We start from the raw sequence: 23,701 nt of genomic DNA on the forward strand, positions 1-23,701 counted from the left end.
GGGAAAAGATTTAGAAGGAATAGGTGGAAGATGAGGAATTATTAATTTCACCCAGATGATGGATGAAAGCCATAAGAGTTGGAAAGCATAGCAACAGGCCCCCTTGGTCCATCACATCCATGCTTACTATTGTATCTCATTCTACTACATCAACTTACCCACATGAAGTTTGTAGTCTTCTTTGCCATAGCTACTTAAGTGCCTATAGAGGTGCCTAAGCAATGCTTGGATTATATCTGTTTCCAACACCTCCTCTGGCACAGTTATTCCGTTATAACCATTCTTTCAGTGAAGAATCCTATCTTTTGATTCCCTCCAGTTCTCTCTTGCCTCAAAGCAGTTCCCTTTTGTTTTGTACAACTCATTATGATAAAGACATTCTTTCTATTTACCTTACCTAGGTCTCTCAAAAATTTATATACTTTTATTGTGTCCCCCCTCAGCAACACACACAAAATGTTCAAGGAACTCAGCAAGTCAGGAAGAATCTATGAAAATGAAAAAAAAAACATTTGACACTTTGGGCTGAGACCCTTCATGAGGATTGTTTGAGGTTATCTATCAGCCTCTTTTACTCCAGTGAAAACAAACTTCAGCCTAACCTTAATATTAATAAACCTTCCAATCTAAGCAGCCCCCTGCTGAATCTCTATCACAGCTTCTCCAGTGTAGTCACATTCTTTTTTTAGTGTAGCGACCAGAATTGCACACAACAGTCCATATATGGCCTAAGCAATGTTCTGAATGGTTGTAACATGATGTCCAAACTTTCGTATTTGATGCCTCCTCTGATGAAGGCATGCATGATGTATGACTTTAACATCATAGTGGAATTATAGGATCATAAAGAGAGACAACATGGAAATAGACCCTTCACCCCAGTAACTCCACACTGTCATCTTGCCGCTTTCAGGGAACCATGGTATCCTAGGTCTCTGTTTCATCCACAATCTTTGGGGCTCTGCCATTTACTATGTATGTCTCATTTGACTGTCTAGCTCTTTTTCGACCAGCATGGTCTAGATGAACTAAGTGGCCTTTTTTTTTTCTCTTGTGTGCTTTACTATGATTCTGTGAAGGTGTGAAGATATACTTGTATAGAATGTTCCACATTGTTAATCATATTTAATCTTCTCAAAATGATCTCAGAGATTTTGCTCGACTTTTGATTTATAGGCTCTATCCAAATTTGGCATTCTGTGATCCATCTTCAGTCACTCATTAACATGGTTAGCTTGAGGCAGAGCTGCAACTCAGTGTCTCATGATGTATCATGAGCTAAGATTTGTTTATCTTGTATGTTATGGTACAAATATAGTAGATTGTTGAGTATTTTCTCAAGATTGGTCTGCAGATTTAAAAACTGGGTACTGTGGGTAAGGATTGCAGTATGTTGCAATGACAAGTTAAATCTGTTTCTAATTAATGCATAATAAATTAGAAAGCATTAAACATAAATAAAGGTATAATTTATTCGTATAAAAAGTGATCTAAAAATGGACCTGGTAAGAATGGCCGATCCCTTACTAAACATAACCAGATACAAAGATAGGTAGGCATAGGATATAAATGAGAGAAATCATGCTTGATACCAATAATGAACACGTGCCTACATAAATTTTTAAGTTAAGAATTGATTGTTTTGACGGTGTTGACCCATTTCAAGCAATTGAGTCCATGCCCCTATTGCAATCATAGAAAATAGAGTTACCTATAAATGCCTTAAGTATTTTTATGGTTCATATTGTTTCTAGTTTTACAAGTCTTCAGTAGGTATGCTAAGGCTTTTCAAAGAAACTGATTATATCACAGGAGCATGGTGTTGGCTTTGGCCATCGGTTAACAAGATATATTTACATTAAAAAAGTATATAAAGAATAATAATACCTGATACATAGATTTTATTAGCATAGAAAAAGATTTAAAATGGACCATATGTGAAATTATTAAAGAGTGAGATTTAATGCAGAAGTAAAGTAGTACTAATTTAGAAACTTAACATATTTCAGGTTTATAAAGTATTATAATTACAAATGTTTTAGACCCAATTAGTGATTGTCCATCCATTATATTTTGCATATTTTGATGTTTCAACTCTGGATCTGCCTAATTTTAGAAAGGCCTTGGTATTGTTTTGTATTCATCAGGTCTGATTTTACATTTGCCTATTTTGTGTAATCACAGCTGGTTTACTCATTTAAGCTATTTACAAATACTTAATGAAAATGTTTAGTATAGATTGTACTATTTTGTTTTCATCTGCCATTCTTTATAACTGTATTTTCTTTTTAAAAGAAAACTTGGCATCTTTTTTTTTTCTTGTATGTCTACTTTCTGCACTGCAGCGGGAGATGCCAAAGAGAGATTCTACTGGGTGAACCAGCTTCAGGCTACTGCCAAGCACCACACAGACAATAATGCCAAGGTAAAGGGTTATTGTATTGAAGAACCAAAATGCTATACCCCACCCTGACATTGTGATCTAAAATGCACAATATTAACATTTAAAGCTTACACTACTTCTGTTTCGATCAAATATTGAAAGACCATTGGTAAAGTGGTTACATTACTGCACTAGTAATCCAAAGGCCTACTGATTTGCAGTAAGGAGTACCACAGTGGATAAAAAAAAATTAAATTCAGTGGATTAAATTAATCTAGAAAAGCTGGTATTCATAATGAAATCACAACATGATTAAAAATCATCAAGTTCACTGATCTGTGTGTTTTGTGAATCCTTCTCCCTTTTTTTCTTTTTCATCTCCAGACCAGCAAAGGTGGTGGCTGCCCACTGAAATGCCCTACCAAACAACTTGGTTGTTACAAACTGCTCAGGTCCAAGCAGATAGCAGCCCACTTCCACCTTTTATGTAATTTAGAATGGGTAATGAATGCCTGCTGAGTAATGCCCATTATTTGAGAATTTTTAAAATTCCAAAACAATTATAAATAATTTGAATGCTTTGGAGGTTTTTTTTTGTGTAAAACAAAATTAAATATAAACCATGATTATAGCCATAAACTTGTGTGAAACTTGCTTCAATGTACTTACCAATGTGGCTGGTTCATAACTCTTAAAAGTAATATTTTAAGTTATCCATTATTTAAATTTAAGGACTATTTGTCCGTGACTATGTTTGCTAAATGCCTTAAATGATTGTCACTTTTTATTTTTGGTGTTTTTCTGTTTGATATAGACAAATAGATGGAGACTTTGGATCTAGCATTTTGTTTTCAAATATGAATATTTGATATGTCATGACAATGTGTGTGATGGTTTATTCATGGCTACATAGCCATGTTGCATTGGATAATGGATGAATAAGGTTTTTTAGAATTGAGAAGCTAACTTTGTTTCCTTTAGGTCCAGTAAGATAGATCAAAGACATATAACATGCCTTATGGCTTACTATAACAGCAGCAGCTCTCCTTAAGATAACTCATTTATGGCTTAGCCGAATCTTTTCCATCTCCACACCATTTCCCTGCTTGCTTACTCTTACAGCCTTAACAATTCAACTTATCCAGTACTCTCTTTCAGGATCATGTTTTGATTATTACCCTAGTTCTTTGTAATTTGTTGTTTATAATCTCACTGTTTCCTTTAACTATGTTTAACAAAGTTAATAGCTTTCTGAGGATATTACCAGTATAGGCATAAATGGAAAGTCAGAAGGTTTAGTATGTTTGGATTTTTAAAAGATATTTGATAAGGTATTATATAAAGTACAGTATACAGTATAGCTTATGAATTTGAGGTAAATGTAAACACAGATAAAGGATTAGTTATGTACAAAACAGTGAGTAAAATAAATGAATATCAGAATCAGGTTTATTATCACTGGCATGTGATGTGAAATTTGTAAACAGCGGCAGCAGTTCAATGCAATACATAATATAGAAGAGATAAAATAATAATAAATAAGTAAATGAATTACTGAATACATATATTGAATAGATTAAAAACATGCAAAAAAAAAACAAATACTGCATATTAAAAAAGTGAAGTAGTCTCCAAGGTGGCCATTTAGGAATCGGATGGCAGAGGGAAAGAAGCTGTTCCTGAATCGCTGAGTGTGTGCCTTCAGGCTTCTGTACCTCCTACCTGATGGTAACAGTGAGAAAAGGGCATGCCCTGGGTGCCGGAGGTCCTTAATAATGGATGTTGCCCTTCTGAGACACTGCTCCCTGAAAATGTCTTGGGTTCTTTGTAGGGTAGTACCCAAGATGGAGCTGAATAGACTTGCAACACTCTGCAGCTTCTTTTGGTCCTGTGCAGTAGCGCCCCCCACCCCCCCCCCACCCCAATACCAGACAGTGTTACAGCCTGTCAGAATGCTCTCCATGCTACATCTGTAGAAGTTTTTTGAGCGTATTTGTTGATATGCCAAATGTCTTTAAACTCTTAATGAAGTCTTGTCTTATTTATAACTGCATTGATATGTTGGGACCAGGTTAGATCCTTGGAGATCTTGACACCCAGAAACTTGAAACTGCTCACTCTCGCCACTTCTCATCCCTCTATGGGGATTGGTACGTGTTCCTTCGTCTTACTCTTCTTGAAGTCCACAATCAGCTCTTTTGTCTTACTAATGTTGAGTGCCAGGTTGTTGCTGTGCCACCACTCCACCAGTTGGCATATCTCAGTCCTGTACGCCCTCTCGTCACCACTTGATAATTCATCTGGAAATCTTTTTATTTGGCAAAACCCAGTTATCTCCATTTCAGCCTTTTTGTGCTCTTCCATTGAGAGACAATCTTGGCCAGTCTGACCTTTGGCCTTCTCAACCTCTCTCTCCATAGCATATCCTTGTTCTTTTTGCAAGTCAGACTGAGTAAGAACAGTGTTCACTTGTTGCCTCTTCTGACTAAGAAACGAGAGCAAGTTCTTAAATCTAAGAATCCAGGCCACTGTCTTCCTCAAATTGGTCCAAGATGAGAAGTGATGGATAATATGTGTTACTGCGTCCACCTCCTTGTCAATCTGCATGGCATTCATTGTAACACTCCTCCTGTCTTTCAGATCATCCAGCTGAAGTTCTGCTGTGGTCGGCTCTTTCATGGCTTGTTTTTTGGTTCTGGATCCTTTTTGTTAGAGTGAATATGAAGTATGCTAGGATGTTTGCCATTGCATACCTTGCATGAAAGATGCTTCCTGTAATCCTTGCTGATGTGTCCAGTACACAAACAGCCAAAGCCAACACAGTTTTCTTTTAGAAAGGCAATCTTCTCACAGTAAGCCCTTTTCTCCAGCTGAGGGCATGGATCCAGAGTGTGTTGACTCTTGCAGGATAAACAAACCCTTTCGGATGATGAAAGTTCTGCAGTTCCAGGTTCAGGTTTAGCATTACTTCTCACAGTGGCTACAGTAGTGTCAAAGCTGCTTCCTTTTGCCTTGGGATGAAATTGTGACTTAGTTTTACATTTTTGCTTATTGCTGATGACTGAGCATCCTGTATACTCCCAAACACTGAGTGTCTAGCAATCTTTACTTGCCCTTCTATAAAATCAAAAATGTCAGGGAAAGAAATCTTATTGTCATGCCTTTCTTGCTGTTTACAATCACTGTTCTCCATTTATTCCTAAGCATATAGGGCAATGTGGTGGTACACACCACTTGTACTGCTCTTCTTCCATGGCATTGCAATAGCCCCTAAATAAAAGACTAGTCTTGAAGAGCCTTCACACCTTCAGATTTCATAGGTACCTACGAAAGAATCTTTTACGTGTTGGTGGAAGCAATTTTCTGTTCATTACCAAAATGTATCTGTAGTAAAGCTTTTAGGTATCCTTTCTTAGAGTCAACATGCTGGCAACCTTTGACAGGTTCTCTAGGGTGATATCTGGTGTTTAAGGAAATGGAAGCAGTCACTATAGCTATCGGTCTTGCTTTCAAAATCCCTTAACAATTGCATGATACAGCATTGGATTGCCATCAAAAATCTAAATCTCTCTTTTAGTCAAAGATGGATTGTGTTATTGTTATGCCAATAAGGTTGTTATTTTATTTTGCTTCTTCATAATATCAATAGTACTATTTTGACATTTATCATCTAAAATGAGCAAGTTAATGTCCCTGTGAGCATGCCTCATTAGTACAGGCTGTTAGTAAACACCCTGAACTACCACTTGTTCATGTTTCACAGACACTTGAGGAACAAATAAATCAGCATTGACATTGAGTATTTTTGTTTCTCTTTGTGCCTCACACTCACACCATAGGACTGTCCTGCTAGAGCACTTGGAGCACCCGCCATACTTGAATCCCATAGCGTATTAACTTTAGCCATATGTGCGTCAATTTCTTCCTCCAACTTGCGTTGTTTCTTCCTTTTCCATAGCTGTTCCTCTTGCTCTTCCAGTGCATGCTTGTCCTTCAATAATTATTGATGTGCAACTCATGCAATGAAATCTGTCTTTTTTAATGCATGCGGAGGAGGTTGTATGTGCAGAAGATTTTCTTCCTGCAACAGAACTTTGAGCATTGACATTAGGCACACTGTCATTCGGTTTCACGTCATCTTGTGGGTCATCTGCTATATGCTTAATCAGAGCATGCCTTGGTATTTGAGAGACATTGTCTGGTGGATGGTGAGACATATATTCACTGTTCCAGCAACATGACCTTCAATATAACATATTTGGTTCAGCCATTGTTTCACATCCCCTATAAATGCACTATAATAATGATCAATGCTTGAAAAAACATCTTATTTTGTCTTTCCTGCTTGAGCTTGGAAAGTAATGAGTTTAGCAAGTGATGTTGCTTAGCAACTGCTTCAAAGAGGTTAGTCAAACCTCAAAATGAGATTGCATTTGTAAGGCATTTTGTTTAATTAATTGATGGTATTAAACCTTAAATTTTGTTCACATTTGTTTTGTATTCCTTTTGAAGACTGGCGATTAGATTAGCCTTAGCTTCAGCTTTAATTTCTCTTTTGTAAGCCCCATTTGCAGGGTTGTTGGTGCCATCTCTATGCTTCAATACAATCATGTTACTTTCTCTAGTTGTGTGACTCTTTGTTCGCCTGCAGCACTATCGATATTCGATTCAATAAACATAGTCAACAAATAAACTCTCTTTGCATCCACAGAACCTAAACCAGACCAAGCAAACAGCCCTCAGTTTAAATGTCAACAACTGGAATGTTTCAGCATTTTAATAAAACAAAGTGACAATCCCTCAGGCAAAGACCACATGATCTGCAATGATCCCCAATGAACAGGCAGCACTGACCATTCAAATCTGTATTCAAACTACAACACACAGCATAAATCAATAAAATGTCGCAGATAATCTTACCGTAAACTGCTCGAGTTTCCAATGTGGTGTTCTCAGTGTTGTGAGTCCAATTTTGCCAACAGGTCCAAGACATTCCTTTGCCATAGACTGGTGTTCGTTTGATATAACAGTTTTTTTTTGTTGACAAAATGTAGTGGTTACTTTAAAACAATCCAAAATCACTGAGAGACTTAAGCTAGGAAATTGACACTGTATGACGTGCTTCCAAATAAAGAAGTTTCAAAGTCAAAAATGGTGCATTTGACCCTTTATTACAAAAATCAGCAAAGACAAGTGACCTTATAGCCTATCAAAACAAAATCAGTGATGTAGCAACTTTAGGGTTCCAATCAGTGTAACAAAATGTTCTAATTAACACTATAGAATTGGCATTCTATACATATTTAAGCAAAGTTAGCAATCCAGTTGATGTTCCAATAGTGTCCCATTTAGCAATTAAATAACATTCTAATAGCATTCCAATTAGAGGTCAGCAAGAAAATAGGTGTGTCTCAACACCTACCCACTAGACTAACTAAACAACTAAGACAAAGGAAGAATACGTAACTAGACTCATTTGCTTCTACCTTGCCCAACCCATGTGACAGATAACCACAATACACACGTCACAAAATACAATACACAATATAGATACATGGCGGACTTCCGGTAAGATGGCGATAGTTTAGTCGCTTAAAACTGCCGCACTATTTCTCCGTACTCCTCATCTCCTTTTTTTCTACTCTAGACTGCTAACTTTTTTGTTCTCCTACCTGCCTGCGAAAACACCTGTCCTACAATGGCCTCAAAGCTCCCTAAATCTGGGGGAAAAAGAATTCTCTGTGACTGTCTCTGGTTCCTCTGCCGAGATTATCTCCATTTTGGAACAGCATTGACAAGAGATTATATCTGAATATAAGTCTTCTTTCAGTTCATTGGAGTCAAAATTGGATGAAATTATTTCCAAAGTGGAGGATCATGCTGAGCGTGTCTCTCATCTTGAGTCAGTGACCGAAGATTTAACATGTCATGTTCAGCAGCTGGAAGCCGTTTGTTCCAATTTGAGAGAGCAAGTTAACATCCAAAATAACTGATCTCGAAGGTCAGAGCAGACGTCATTATCTACGAATCCTCGGTCTGCCAGAGGCTATCGAAAGTGTCCTGTTGAATTTTTGTCGTCTTCACTCTGAGATTTTTAGGAAGGATGTTCTTCTGACCCCACCCGAGTTAGACAGAGCTCACAGTACTTTTCTGGCCAAGCTCAGGTTGGGCTTTAGGCCATGTCCAGTTATGCTCTGTTTTCATCAATATCAGGTGAAAAACCTTTTGATCATGGAAGCATGTCAGAGAGATAAATTGGATTACAAGGGTCATTCTATCCGTATTGTTGAGGATTATGTTCCTTAAGTTCTGAGGCAGCGTGCCGAGTGTAAAGAAGTTATGAAGGAGTTTTAGAATCATGGATTCAGGCCTTCTCTGTGTTATCCAGCTCATCTCCGAATAGTACTGGGGGCAAAAAATGGCTTAACTGGGTTACAGAAGCTCTCCCTGACATTTCGACTCCTTCAGATTTGGTCTGATTATTTAAAATGTCCAATAAGTACTTTTTTTCTCTTTTTTCCCCCCCGTTTTCTTTTTAAATTACTGAATTTTTTTTCATAGTTTCTCACAGGTAGGCTACTCTGGATTATTACTTTGAGTTAAGTTTAATACTTTTTGATGAGCTGTTTCTCTTTATAATTTTAATTCGTAGTGCATAAGTTCTCTGGTTTTTGAATTGTTAAGCAGAGTTTACGATGATGTTAAGAAACTGGAAGTTGGTTTTTGTGGTGGTTATTTTTCTGTAGAGCTTGTTGCTTTTTTTTGGTAGTTTTCTTGTTTTGGGATTTGGGGTGGGGGAGGGCTCTCTAGTGCCAACACCATTTATAGAACCTTTAGTTCTTTGTTACTCAGGACATTTTTTTCCTGATTCTCTTGTTTTATACTTTTGCCCCAGAGCTGTTATTTGAATGTTTGATCGTGTTTATGCCTACTACCCTTTGTTTTTTTTAAATGATAATGGTTAGCCCATTGAATCTTATTAGCTGGAATGTTAAGGGATTGAACCATCCTGTTAAAAGAATGATGGTGTTTTCACATCTGAAGCAGCTCAAAGTTGACTTTGCTTTTTTGCAAGAAACAATGTGTTTCTTGTAGTTTTGATAACTCTCATCTTATGTCAAGGTGGGTAGGACAGCACTTCCATTCTGCCTTCCGGGGGAGGGGGGGGGGGGTTCTCAATCCTTATTAATCAAAATGTTCCTTTTGAGCTTTACAGCAAAGTATCTGATAGAAATGGTTGTTTTATTATTGTCTCTGGGAAACTGTATAATACTAGGGTAGTCTTGGCTGACCTGTATGCTCCCAATTCGGATGATGTGGACTTGTTTGATTATATTTTCTCTTTATTGCCTGACTTGAGTTTATATTATATTGGGTGGTAATTTTAATTTTGGTTAGATCCAGTTTTGGATCCATTGTTGTCTGTTCCTAGACTACCTAGTAAATCTGCTTAATCTATTCACTCTTTTCTTTCTAATTATGGTATCTCTGTGTGGTTTTTTCTATCCTACTGAAAGAGATTATTCCTTTTTTTCACATGTCCATCATACTTTTACTAGAATTGATTATTTTTTAATAGATAACCAGTTGATTCCATCTGTTCGCTCTTGTGATTATCAGAGTATATTGATTTCGGATCATGCCCCAGTTACCCTGTCTATAAATTTTCCTGGTTTCCCTCAGATGAATAAATATTGGCACTTTAACCCAACTTTGTTGTCAGATAATGATTTTGTAAAATTTATGAAGGACCAGATAACTTTTTTTAAACACTAACATGTCATCTGAAATCTCATCCCAGGTTGTCTGGGATGCCATGAAAGCGTATTTGAGGGGTCAAATAATTTCATATACTGTGAATCTGAAAAGAAAGACCTGTTTAGAGCGATTAGATTTGATTAGTCAAATTAAAGCAACAAACCAACTATATACCCAGACGAAAAATCCCAAACTGTACAAGAAGTGAGTAGATAGATAGATAGATAGATAGATACTTTATTCATCCCCATGGGGAAATTCAACATTTTTTCCAATGTCCCATACACTTATTGTAGCAAAACTAATTACATACAATACTTAACTCAGTAAAAATATGATATGCATCTAAAATCACCCTCTCAAAAAGCATTAATAATAGCTTTTAAAAAGTTCTTAAGTAGTTTACTTAAATACATTGAGTCCTAACCCCGGCACTTTAACATATCTTACTCCTGGCGGTTGAATTGTAAAGCCGAATGGCATTGGGGAGTATTGATCTCTTCATCCTGTCTGAGGAGCATTGCATCGATAGCAACCTGTCGCTGAAACTGCTTCTCTGTCTCTGGATGGTGCTATGTAGAGGATGTTCAGGGTTTTCCATAATTGACCGTAGCCTACTCAGCGCCCTTCGCTCTGCTACCGATGTTATATCTTACCCCTAAACAAACCTCCCCTCACCCTCCCTCCCGAACTTCCTGTTCTAATCTTAAAGAAGCACTTTGGATGCAGTGTCTATGAAAAGTTTTCACCCTTCCCCCTCCGCCCCTTCGAAGTTTTCATGTTTTATTGCTTTATGGCATTGAATCACAGTGAATTTATTTTGGTTTTTTTGACACTGATCAACAGAAAAGACTTGTGTATAAGTGAAATTTCTACAAATTGGTCTAAATTTATTGCAGTTATTAAACACAAAATAATTGATTGCATAATTACTCACCCCCTTCGTCAGTATTTAGTAGATGCACCTTTGGCAGCAATTACAGCCTTGAGTCTGTGTGGATAGGTTTCTACAAGTTTTACACATCGGCACACTGCAATTTTTACAAAACTGCTCTAGCTCTTGTCAGATTGCATGAAGATCATGATTGAACAGCCCTTTACAGGTGTAGCCACAAAAATTTTCAATTGGATTGAGGTCTGGACTCTGACTTGTCCACTCCAGGATATTAACTTTGTTGTTTTTTTTTTAGCCATTCTGGTATAGCTTTGGTTTTATGCTTGGAGTCATTGTCTTGCTGAAAAACAAATCTTCTCCTAAGTCATAGTTCTCTTGCAGACTGCATCAGGTTTTCCTTGAAGATTTCCCTGTATTTTGCTGCATTCATTTTACCCTCCAGCCTTACAAGCCTTCCAGGTTCTGTTGCAGTGAAGCATCCCCACAACATGATGTGGCCACCACCATGCTTCACAGTAGGGAGTATTTTTGATGATGTGTCTGATGGCAGAAAAACTCAAGTTTGGTTTCGTCAGACCATAGAACGTTTTTCCAGCTGACTTCAAGAGTCTCCCTCATGCCTTCTGGTAAACTCTAGCAGAGGTTTCATGCGAGTTTTTTCAACTTAGTTTTTATCTTTGCCACTTTTCCATAAAGCTGTAACTGGTGAAGCACCCGGGCAACAGTTGCGCAGTCTCTCCCTTCTCAGCCACTGAAGCTTGTAACTCCTCCAGAGTTGACATGGTATCCCTCACTTGTCCCCTTCTTGCACGGTCACTCATATTTTAAGGACGATCTGCTGAAGGCATATTTAGAGCTGTGCCATTTTCTTCCCATTTCTATACTCCAAGGGATATTCAGTGACTTGGAATGTTTTTTGTATCCATCTCCTGACTTGTGCTTTTCGATAATCTTTTCACTAAGTTAATTGGACATGAAAGAGTTCTTTTGTCTTCATAGTGTAGTTTTTGCCAGGATACTGACTCGCCAGCAATTGGACCTTCCAGATATAGATGTATTTTTACTACAATCAATTGAAACATCTTTGATTGCAAACAGGTTTACATTTAGCTGGGACACTTTAACTAATTATATGACTTCTTAAACCAGTTGGTAGCACCAATGATGATTTGGTGCATCATATTAAAGGGGGTGAATACTTATACAATCAATTCTTTTATGTTAAATATTTCTAATTAATTTAGATTAGTTTGTAGAGATCTGTTTTCATATTGACACGAAAAAGTCTTTTTCTGTTGATCGGTGTCAAAAAAGCCAAATTAAATCCACTGTGATTCAATGTTGTAAAACAACAAAGCATGAAAACTTCCAAGGGAGTGAATACTTTTATAGGCACTGTATGCCTTCAGTATCTTTACCTAGTTACCATTCTTTAGAGATTCCAGGAGTCTAAAATTGATTTAGTGACCATATCCTGGATTTCTAAAAGGAACCCATTGAACCTTTTTATAATCTATGTATTGTGCCAGTAGATTACTCTTGTGTAATGTGCTAAGTGGAGAAAAACATGAAAATCTTCTCCAGGTCATAATCCTTTCTCCCAGGTTTGTTACCATGTGATTGGAGAGTTGTCCTTCTCAGTTTTGGTTTTATCTATTTCTAAAGTTCAAAGTAAATTCATTATCTAAGTGTGTGTGTGTGTATATATATATATATATATATATATATATATATATATATATATACACACATATATCTCTCATCATATACTACCTTGAGACTTAGTTTCTTGCAGGCATTCACAGTGGAAGAAAGAAATACAATAGGATCAACTCACAAAAACTGACAAACAACCAATGTGCAAAAGATCAATCTGAATACCTAAGTAATAGAGTCCCTGAAAATTAATCTGTAGGTTGTAGATCAATTCTGAATTGAGGTAAGTGAAGTTATCCACTCAGTTTCAGAAGCCTGATGGTTGAAGGGTAATAACTATTCCTGAACCTGTTGTGTTGGACCTAAGGTTCCTGTACCTTCTTTCTGATGGCAGCAGCAAGAAGAGAAAATTACTTGGATGGTGAGAGTCCTTGTTGATGGATACTGATTTCTTGTGGATGTCCTTAGTGGTGGGAGAGCTGATGGGCTGGGTTATGTCCACCACTTTTTGTCGGCTTTTTCATTCTTGGGCATTGGTGTTTCCATACCAGATCATGATGCAACCAGTCAGGATACTTTCCACTGTGCATCTGTAGAAGTTTGCCTTGATATTGAAAAAAATGCTGAAATATTGAAAGAATGCCATGATCATTGATTGCCACATTGCTTTGAGAGTAAATTCTTAAAATCTCAATAGGTATTGGAAATTTCATGCTCTGACCCATATTTTTGTTTTTATCTCAATTTTCCTTGCTGAAATTATTTTAATGTTACTTCCTTCTCAGTCTTATTACATGTTTTATCTTTAACTCATTAATTTCATATAAAATATTACATGCTTAAGACCCTACCTAAACTAAAAATTTGGTGACATTTGAGTTTATTGAGTGCTGCCTTACTCTGAAAATGTTTTATTCAGCCTAAAAAATAAGTTCTTAAATCTAAACAAGCTACAAATACAAAAAGTATAGGTTGAATATGATAGACTGGAGCACAACACTGGAAAAACAAGATAATAAATAAAACTGTCCAGTGTTGCATGCCATCTTGGACGATGTCTGCCATCCACTCCATAATGGACTGGTTAGGCACAGGAGTACGTTCAGCCAGAGACTCATTCCACTGAGATGTAACACTGAGCGTCATAGGAAGTCATTTCTGCCTGTGGCCATCAAACTTTACAACTCCTCCCTCGGAGCATCAGACACCCTGAGCCAATAGGCTGATCTGGACTTATTTCCACTTGGAATAGCTTGCTTATTATTATTTATGGTTTTATATTGCTATATTTCTACACTATTCTTGGTTGGTGCGACTGTAACAAAACCCAATTTCCCTCGGGATCAATAAAGTATGTCTGTCTGTCTAAAACAGGAGGCAACATTAAAATAGTTAATATATTAGTTACAGAAAATGTATTTCCCTTTAAGGCACCAAAACCCAAACCAAAAAACAGTCTAGCAGTGGTGAACAAGAGAAGCTAAATGTAGTATTAGATCAAATCAGAAGGTTTATAATATTCACAAAAAGAACATTAAACCTGATGATTGGGAACATTTCTGAATTTGGGAAAGAGCAAAAAGGAAAACTAGAATATCAGAATAATATAACAAGCAATATAAAAAGAGGCTCGAGACTTCTGTAAGAGTATATAAAAGAGCTGATTAGCCAGAGTTAATGTTGGCTACAAGTCAAAATAGGAGGAATTGTATTGGAGAATAACTGGGAGGAACGTTAAATGAACATTTTGTATAGCCTTCATAAGATGTGGAAAACCGGAGACAATGGAAAACAGTTAGGTCTAAGGTTAATGAGATAAAATAAATGAAAGATAATACCATAACCTGATAATCTATATTATAAGATTTTATTAAAGATAATTATGGAGATAGGCTCACTCTTATCTTTCAGACCAGTAGAATTTAGAATTATACCTGTAGACAGGAAGGCAGTAAATCTAAGCCCATAATTTTTTTAAAAAAAGATAAAATGGCTGCAATAGACCAGATCATCTGACATTATAAAGAAGAAAAATGCTGGGATCTATTTTTAACGAAGTGATAATAGGATTGAACAAGGTTGAGATGTATTTTCAATATGTTATTAAGGTTGTAACAAGCAGAATAAAACAGAAAGAACCATTGGATGTAGGATATTTGGATTTTCAGAAGGCTTTTGGTAAGGACTTGCAAAAGAGTTTGCCATACAGAATTAGATTGTGGATATATCTGTGTGAGTAGGTTGGTTAATGGACAGGGAGTACAAAGAATAAATGTAAATTTTCAGGTTTGGTGGCTGTGACTTCTTGAGTGCAAAGTGATCAGTATTGGAGCCCCAGCTGTTTACAACCTAGAGTAGTTTTTATTGGAAGATAGGACCACATAGTACGTCAAGCTTGATCATGATACAATGCTTTGCACAAATTATTTCTTGAAAATTTTCTTTTTTTTTCAATTTCTGAGTTTATAACTTAGTGATATTTGAACAAGTTGAGGTTTTCGATTGTAGACATTCTAAATGTTCTTTATTCGCATACCAAAATGAGAACAACTAACACTGCTTGTAATCTTCTGCTGTGATATATCTTCCATACTGAGAAAAATATTTTAAAATTAATGTACTTTTTCCTTTTGCTTTCTTTCCTTCCTTGGCACCTTCACAAATTTGTGGAAATTCTATGAATTAAATGATCTTTATTTTGTTTTATTATTCTTGAAATTCTGTGGTCCAGTTTAAGATGGTGCTTTGAACCTTAAGTTGACCTTTTGAACCGCCTGTACGACCTGCCATTCTGCCATTTTTGCAGTGGGAGTTGAAGTGTTGAAGGTGCAGAATGGCTGTGGCATAGTGTGTATGGCTGAATAAAGGTGCTGGTGTCCATGCCAGAGTGCAGGAAATGAGCCAGTGCTTGGCCATTCTTGGAGCAAACCTGGAGACAATTTGATTCAGCAGAATTGAGGCAGCGAGGCCTGGACCCGGGCCTGAGAGAGAAAAAACTCAACGTTTATCGAGCTGATTTAGAAAAGTTGGTTATGGGCAGAATTGAGGTAGCGGGGCACTGGCCTGAGAGTGTATCAAAGTGGCAGGATCCTGGTCCAAGACCCAAGGTCTGAATGATTTAAACACTGGGCCAGATTGAAAAGGACAGGGTGTCAGGGCTGGAGGTGAGGCACGGACTGGTTCAAATCAGTGCTCCGCAAGGTTTACTCATCACCATGCTGAATTTCAACTCATTTACTCCATGATGTTTACTCATCTCTGCACTGAACTATGGCTGTGGCTTCTAACTATTGTAGTGTGAACTCACCTCTGTGAACCCCAGTTCTGAATGCTATTTGCTTACTTTTATTGTTTGCATGGTTCTTTTTTGTGCTCTGCATGTTGGGTGTTTGATGGTCTTCTTTTGTTTTAATGGGTTCTGTTGGTTTTCTTTGTTTTGTAAGGAGACAAATCTCAAGGTTGTATGAAGTATACATACTTTGATAATGTACTTTGACTTATTTACGCTCTCATTAGCGTTTTAAGATAAAGTCATGTCTGCATTTGTTGCACTGAGAGTGAGAAAAAACCCAAGGTTTATCTATTTAAGCATTTATCTATTTAGAAAAGTTGGAGAGATTAAAGGTTTTCTTGAGGACAAGAATTTCAAAAATGAAGTAAAAGAGTAATTAAACAAATCAGTAAGTGCAGATACACCAGACAAAATGGAAAGTCAGAAAATGTAGAAAGAATGTACAAAGAAGGTATAGCTAGAATAGCAGGAATGCTCATTTAATTATGTATGTACTTCCATATGCACTTAAAGGTCTGTGAAATGTTGGGCTATGGGCCTAGTGCTAGAAGGTGGGATTTTGTTAGTTTTCATAGAATGCATACAACTCAAAAGAAAGTTATTTGGCCATTTTTATCCATGCTACTTGCTAATGAAGAAACTTACTCGTTAACACCGTATGGCTCCTTCTCTGGCCTTGCAAATTTTACCTTGCCAATCATCATGGCTATCCCTCAAGGTCGAGGATGATGGTCTTCGTTCTGTTGATCTATCACAAAGATGCCTGTGCGTGTACTTGTTTAATGTGTACTTGATGTTGCACTCCAAGAAGTACACGATACTTCACAAATCAACCAACTGATTCCAATGGCATGAAAACCACGGCGATTGGAGCTGATGGATTTGTTGCAGCCTTCATCCGCCTTCACAGCCATTGAGTTGGAAGTAACTTCGTCCGCCTGTTCCACTGTTGAGGTCTTGGTTGGATTGTTCTTTGTCAGGACCTCATCCTCGACCTTATTGCCATGGGTGGCCCTACCAGGAGCATAGCTCCAGATGGCATTTCGGGATCTCAGAACCACACAAGCTTCTCCACCACAACGAGGTGACAATCCAATGGAGAAGCCTTGCCATTACCAACACTGTTTTGATTTTATGGACCTCTTTTTAGTCATTCCACAGCTTCCCTACACTCCAGAGGAAGCAGCCTGCGTACAACAGCCTCTTCTTATAAACCCAAGCCCTCCAGTCCAAGAAATATCCTGTTTACACCATCTCCTGTTTAAAGACATTCTCCCTATAACAGGATGACCACAACTATAGATAATTCTTCAGATGTGGTCTTACCGATATATTGTACAGCTGTAACATCATGTCCCAACTCCTGTACTCAATATTCTGACCGGTGGAAGCAAACCTTCATCCTCTGTCCATCTGTCTTGTAACATTCAAGAAATGATGTAGCCATATTGTGTTTGAAGCCAATATAAATGTGGCACAGTTCAAAGTGTTATAGCACTTAGCTTGACATATCTTGGAAAATCATGCAATTTCTTGAAGGCATAAATTGTGTGAATAGTTAGGTTTTTTCCCAGTGCTTGAAATGGCTAACACGAAAGTGCACAATTTTAAGGTGCTTGGAAGTAGGTACAAAGGAGACATCAAGGATAAGTTTTGTTAATGCAGAGAGTGGTGAGTGCTTGGAATGGGCTGCCGGCGATGGAAGTGGATGCGGATACAATAGGGTCTTTTAAGAGACTCTTGGATAGGTACGTGGAGCTTAGTAAAATAGAGGGCTATGGGTAACCCTATAGGTAATTTCTAAAGTAAGTACACATTTGTCAAGTGAAGTCACTTTTTATTGTCATTTCAACCATAACTGCTGGTACAGTACACAGTAAAAATGAGACAACGTTTTTCATGACCATGGTGCTACATGAGCAGTACAAAAACTACACTGAACTACGTAAACCAACACAAAAACTACACTAGACTACAGACCTACCCAGGACTGCATAGAGTACACAGAACAGTGCAGGCATTACAATAAATAATAAACAAGACAATAGGCACAGCAGAGGGCAGTAGGTTGGTAGTCTGATTGCTTGGGGGGAAATCTGTTACATAAATAAACAGCTGAATGGCGGCGTCCGGGATACCGTCCGTTTCTGTACTCCCATTGAGTATTTTGTTGCCACAGATGTAGTCCAATTTATTGTCCATTGGAGAGCAGAATGGATGGGAGAGCCGGCCGGCTAGGGCTTACTTTTTTCCTGGCACGGACTCCTGCCCACTCGCCTCGCTTCCGCTTCCTCGTACACTGCTTACGATGTCCCCACCTCCGCACCGGCATCAGGCGACTCTGAGGACTGCAGGCCCGATCACCTCAGCAAGCAGACATTGGAGAGCAGAATGGACAGGAGAGCCGGCCGGCTAGGGCTTACTTTTTTCCTGGCACAGACTCCTGCCTGCTCGCCTCGCTTCCGCTTCTTTGCACACCGCTTATGACGTCTCCAACTCCGGCCACCAGCATCAGGCGACTCTGAGGACTGCAGTCCCGATTCCCTCAGCAAGCCGAGGTCGCACAATCCACCCAACAGATTTTCATGAAGGTTTGTTTTTGGGCGATCTCTGTATTGTAGCAGTATCTGGCGATGGTAGATAGTCGCTCTGTTATCCATTGCCCTAAACCCTAATTGTGCCTTAAAATTAAATTTAAAAAAAACTAAATTAAAGTAGTACCAGATCCGAAAGGCCACTGCTGCCGTGTGCCGCGCCGCCTATCTAAGGCACAGCATTGTGGGTCGAAGGGCCTCTATTGTGCTGTAGGTTTTCTGTGTATATCTTTTCATGAAGACCACAATTGGCTCCACCAGATCTACAGGCAGTGCCTTCCTACTTCCATCCACATGGTGCATATCAAAAAAATCCCTTGTATCACTCTTAATTTTCTTTCCCTTTATTTTATGCCAGTAACTTGTACATAATTCTTGACCCCCTCCACTAAAAATAACTGCCTCCCACTATCATTTTATATAATTTTATTAAATCTCTCCCATTGTCTCTTCAGAAAAAACAGCCACAGCCTAATTGGCAATATCAATGCAGGAAAAAGTGGCTAGTTTCTCATCACAGGAACCATTCTCATAAACCTTTACTGGACTCTCTAATGCCATTGCATCCTTCTTGTAGTGTTCATCCAGAATTGAACAATATACTGCAGTTGAAGCTGAGCCAGTATTTTATAAAGCTTCAGCGCGATTCTTACTTTTTGTCCAGAATTGCAAACATCTTTCTTACCATTTACAGTGACTTATCCATGTTGCCGTATTGCTGTGTTCCTGTAGCTCTTATTTGAACATCTGCTACATGTCTCCCCCCCCCCCCCCCGCCTCCACAGTTTGCTTATGTCCTACTCCAGTTTCTCACTGTCCTCTACTTAGTATTTTTAACTAACACAGATACCATGCACTGAATTGCTGCCTTCTGGTTTGTAAACTTCATGAACCTTAACCTTTATTTGGCTTTATTTTAGTACTGGAGTAAGTTATTTTAGATATTATTTTAGAAGGTTTGACTTGTATTGTTTTTGTGGAAATGGAGCTTTATTCATGTGTGTAATAATTTAAAAAATTACTTTCTTTTGTAAATGCATGATATTCCTATATCTATTTTGTTTCAGTCTTTTTATTGATTTAAAAAAAAAAGTGTGTATGCAAACGAGGAGAATATCGCTGGTATATATGTCAGTTACAATACATACAGAAAACAAAATAAACAATATCAGAATCACACATAGTGCTAATGTACAAAGTGTAAATTTGATATAGAACGTATAATTCTCCTGATTTATGAAGAAAGGAAGGAGTATTAGAAATTTTTATATATAGAAGAAAAGAGGAAAAAAAACACTATTCTAAACAAAAAAAAAGGACTGGGCAGTCCATCCTGAGAGGAAAACCAAGAGAAAAGAGACTCGCTGATCAAATCCAAGGTTCTGAAAAAATAGCTGGAAGAGAATCAGTACAAAAATCAGATCATATGAAAATATTGAATAAAAGGTCGCCAGATTTCTTCAAATTTAGAGGATGTATCCGATGTCTGACTTCTTATTTTCTCTAGACTTAAACAGGACACGATAGAGGAAAGCCAATAAAAGGCAGTAGGAGGGTTAGGGTCCTTCCATTTTATGGCTTTCCTAGCCAATAAGGTTGAAAAGGCTATCATCCGCTGAGCAGAAGCAGGAATATATCCTGCTTCCGATGGAATAATCCCAAAAATAGCTGTAAATAAGTTTGGTTGTAAATCCAAATCCAGCACTTTAGATAAGATTTTAAAAACATTTTTCCAGAAATTCTCCAACTTTGTGCAAGACCAAAACATGAGTTAAAGTGGCCACCTGAGTATTAAATGTATCACAAATAGGATTAATATTGGGAACAATACGGGCTAATTTATCCTTTGATGTATGTGCCGGATGTACTACCCTGACCTGTATCAAGGAATGATGGGCACAAATAGATGAAGTATTTACCAGATGAAAAATTTTACTCCATTGATTATCTGAAAGTAACTCTTGAAATTCCGATTCCCAGGCAGCTTTAATTTTATTGTTGGATATCATTTGTAAATTCAATAACCATTTATAAATTGTAGCTATTGATCCTTTTTGGAGTGATTTAACCTGGAAGAGGATGTCTATTATATTAGATAGATAGGCGGAGGGATAATTTGGAAGCAAAGTATGTTTAAAAGAAAAAAATTCCTGATTTGTAAATATCTAAAAAAATGTACATTGGATAAGTCAAATTTATCATCTAGCTGAGTAAAAGACATTAAACAATCCCCTATAAACACATCGAAGAAGTTAATGTACCCTTGGTTTTCCAAATTTTAAAAAAGCCTGATCTAAAATTGATGGCTTAAAATAATAGTTATGATATATTTTACTAGAAAGGACAATATTATTTAATTCAATAAATCTGCGAAACTGAAACTAAATTCTTAATGTATGTTTAATAATAGGATTAAGGTCTTGTTTACCAAACTTAGAGTGCAGAAAAGGAAGAGGAGCTCCCAGTAAAGAGGCCAAGGAATACCCCTTCACCGAGGTTTTCCTCCAATTCTACCCATAAAGGACAGTCATATATGTCAATAATGAATCCAACAGGTAATATATCAAATATTAATTGCCCAGTAGTACAGTCTAAGATTTGGCTTAGCCATACCACTGTCCTTTTTTAATTTCTGCAATAAAGGTTTACTCAATCTAGGATTTTAATTGTTCCAAAGATAGGATATAATTTTAGAGTCTAGTCTGTCAAAAAACCGTTTAGGAACAAATGAAGGAACTACTTGAAATATATATATAAGAATTTCGGTAGAACTATCATTTTAATAGCATTAATTCAACCAATTAATGATAGCGTCATAGGAGACCATTTAGAAAGTGTTTGTTTGGTATAATCTATTAATGGGAGAAAATTATATTTATACAGATCTTTAAAATTCTTAGTAACTTTAATGCCAAGATAAGTAAATTGATTTTTAGCAATACTAAAAGGTACTTGGTCATACTGATCCAAATGATTATTAATAGGAAATAACTCACTTTTGTATAAATTTAACTTGTATCCAGAAAAACTACTAAATACAGAGAATTTGGATAACATAGAAGGAATGGATTTCTTAGGATCCGAAATGTAGACTAACAAATTGTCTGCATACAACGAAACCTTATGCATTTTATCCCCTCTCTTAATACCCTAAATACTACTGGCATTTCGAAGAGCAATAGCAAGAGGTTCTAGAGCCAAGTTAAATAACAGAGGACTACGAGGACAGCTCTGCTGGGTACCTCTGTATAGTCTAAAATAGGGAGATTTTTGACTGTTAGTTATAACCGCAGCCATAGGAGCTTGATAGATCAATTTGATCCAGGAAATGAAACCTGGGCCGAAAGTAAATCTTTCTAAAATTTCAAATAAATAAAGCCACTCCACCCTATCAAAGGCTTTCTCTATGTCAAGGGAAACAACACATTCAGGTTCTTTGGATGGAGAGGAATAAATAATGTTCAATAATCTCTGAATATTAAAGTATGAATATCTATTCTTAATAAATCCAGTGTGATTGTTAGAGATAACTTTAGGTTAAAAATTCTTGATCCTATTAGCCAGAATTTTAGAATCCACATTTAGTAAAGAAATTGGTCTATAAGAGGCACATTCAGATGAATCTTTTCCTTTTTTAGGAATTAGTGAAATTAATACCTCATAAAAGGTTTTCAGAAGAGTCCCAGAGGCTATAGAATCTTTGAAAACTTGACATAAATGAGGTGTAAGTATCTCAGTAAAAGTCTTAAAAAATTCCACTGTATATACATTTGGTCCTGGAGCCTTACCTGATTGAAGAGAGGATATAGCCCTTGTTATTTCCTCTTGTTTAGTAGGCGCATCTAATGTATTCCTATCTTGAGTAGAAATTTTAGGTATATTCAGCTTTTGCAAAAAATCTATTCATAGAAGTAGTATTGTCTGAAAAGTCAGATTTCTAAAGGTTAGAGTAGAAATCCAGAAATGCCTTAGTAATTCCCTGAACATCTGACATTTCAATTCTATCAGCTCTTCGTATTTTCAAAATTTGTCTTCTAGCCATATCTGACCAGCCAACCATTTGCCTGACTTATCCCCATGTATGTAAAATTGACTTTTAGATTTGAGAAGTTGCTGCTTAGTGGGATAGGTCAAAAGCAAATCATGCTGCGTTTGAAGTTCCACCCTTATAAAGATCTTCTTTACGTGTTGCTGAATAAACTTAATCTATTTCTTTAATTTTATTAGTAATCACTAAAAGTTCCGCTTTGGCTTTCCTTCTTAAACCTACTGAATATGAAATTATCTGTCCCCTGAGAAAAGATTTCATCGTATCCCAAATAACCAAATTTGACATTCCCTCAGTTGTATTTAATTTAAAAATTACAGAAATTTGTTCTTTAATAAAACTTACAAAAGCTAAGTCCTGTAGTAATGTAGTAATAAATCTCCACTGAGAAGAATTTAAAATGTTATGAGGAAACCTAAATGTTAGTTTCATGGGTGCATGGTCTGACAACGTGATGACATCGTGTGCAATTGGCAACAAAAGGCACCAATTGCGTAATTGTGTGTCCAGCAAAGAATAATCAGTTCTTGAGTATTTATGATATACATGTGAAAAGAAAGAAAATCCCTCTCTTTAGGATGTATAAATCGCCAGATATCAACCAAACCGTATTCCAATAAAAAAGAGTTAATACACATCGCAGCCTTATTAGGAAGCAATGGATTGGTTGCTGACCTATCAATCGAAGGATTTAAACGATAATTGAAGCCACCACCCATAATCGACTTGTATTCATTTAAATTTGGTAACGCAGAAAATAGTTTCTTAATAAGTTCAGGACTATCTATATTAGGTGCATAAACACACACTAAAACCACCTTTTGACCACATAACAGACCAGTAACAATTAAGTATCTTCCAATTGAATCAGTTACAGTATTAAAATGTATGAAAGGGATTTTAGATTTAATAAAAATAGACACCCCTCTAATTTTAGTTACTGATAAAGAATGAAATTGGTTATCTCTCCAAAACTTAAAAAAATGATTTTCATCTTCCCTATGAATATGGGTCTCCTGTGCAAAAATAATATGTCTGAAGTGTTTTTAATTTCTTAAAAATCTTTTTCCGCTTA

At 37.0% G+C, this 23,701-nt stretch overlaps 1 protein-coding gene across 4 annotated transcripts in view; it reads left to right on the plus strand.

Moving 5' to 3' along the window:
- Positions 1 to 23,701, plus strand: part of LOC140713675 (oxysterol-binding protein-related protein 10-like) — a 178,876-nt gene that overhangs the window by 27,549 nt on the left and 127,626 nt on the right. For all 4 annotated transcript variants that reach the window (XR_012095704.1, XR_012095705.1, XM_073024054.1 and 1 more), the window contains one exon: positions 2,346 to 2,425. Coding sequence is in view for 2 of the 4 variants with exons in the window: in XM_073024054.1 (XP_072880155.1) it covers positions 2,346 to 2,425 (80 nt within the window). In the remaining 2 variants the exon portion in view is untranslated. The remainder of the gene's footprint in view (positions 1 to 2,345; positions 2,426 to 23,701) is intronic.

This window comes from Hemitrygon akajei, chromosome 20 (assembly GCF_048418815.1).
Source record: "Hemitrygon akajei chromosome 20, sHemAka1.3, whole genome shotgun sequence".
Classification (NCBI taxonomy): Eukaryota; Metazoa; Chordata; class Chondrichthyes; order Myliobatiformes; family Dasyatidae; genus Hemitrygon; species Hemitrygon akajei.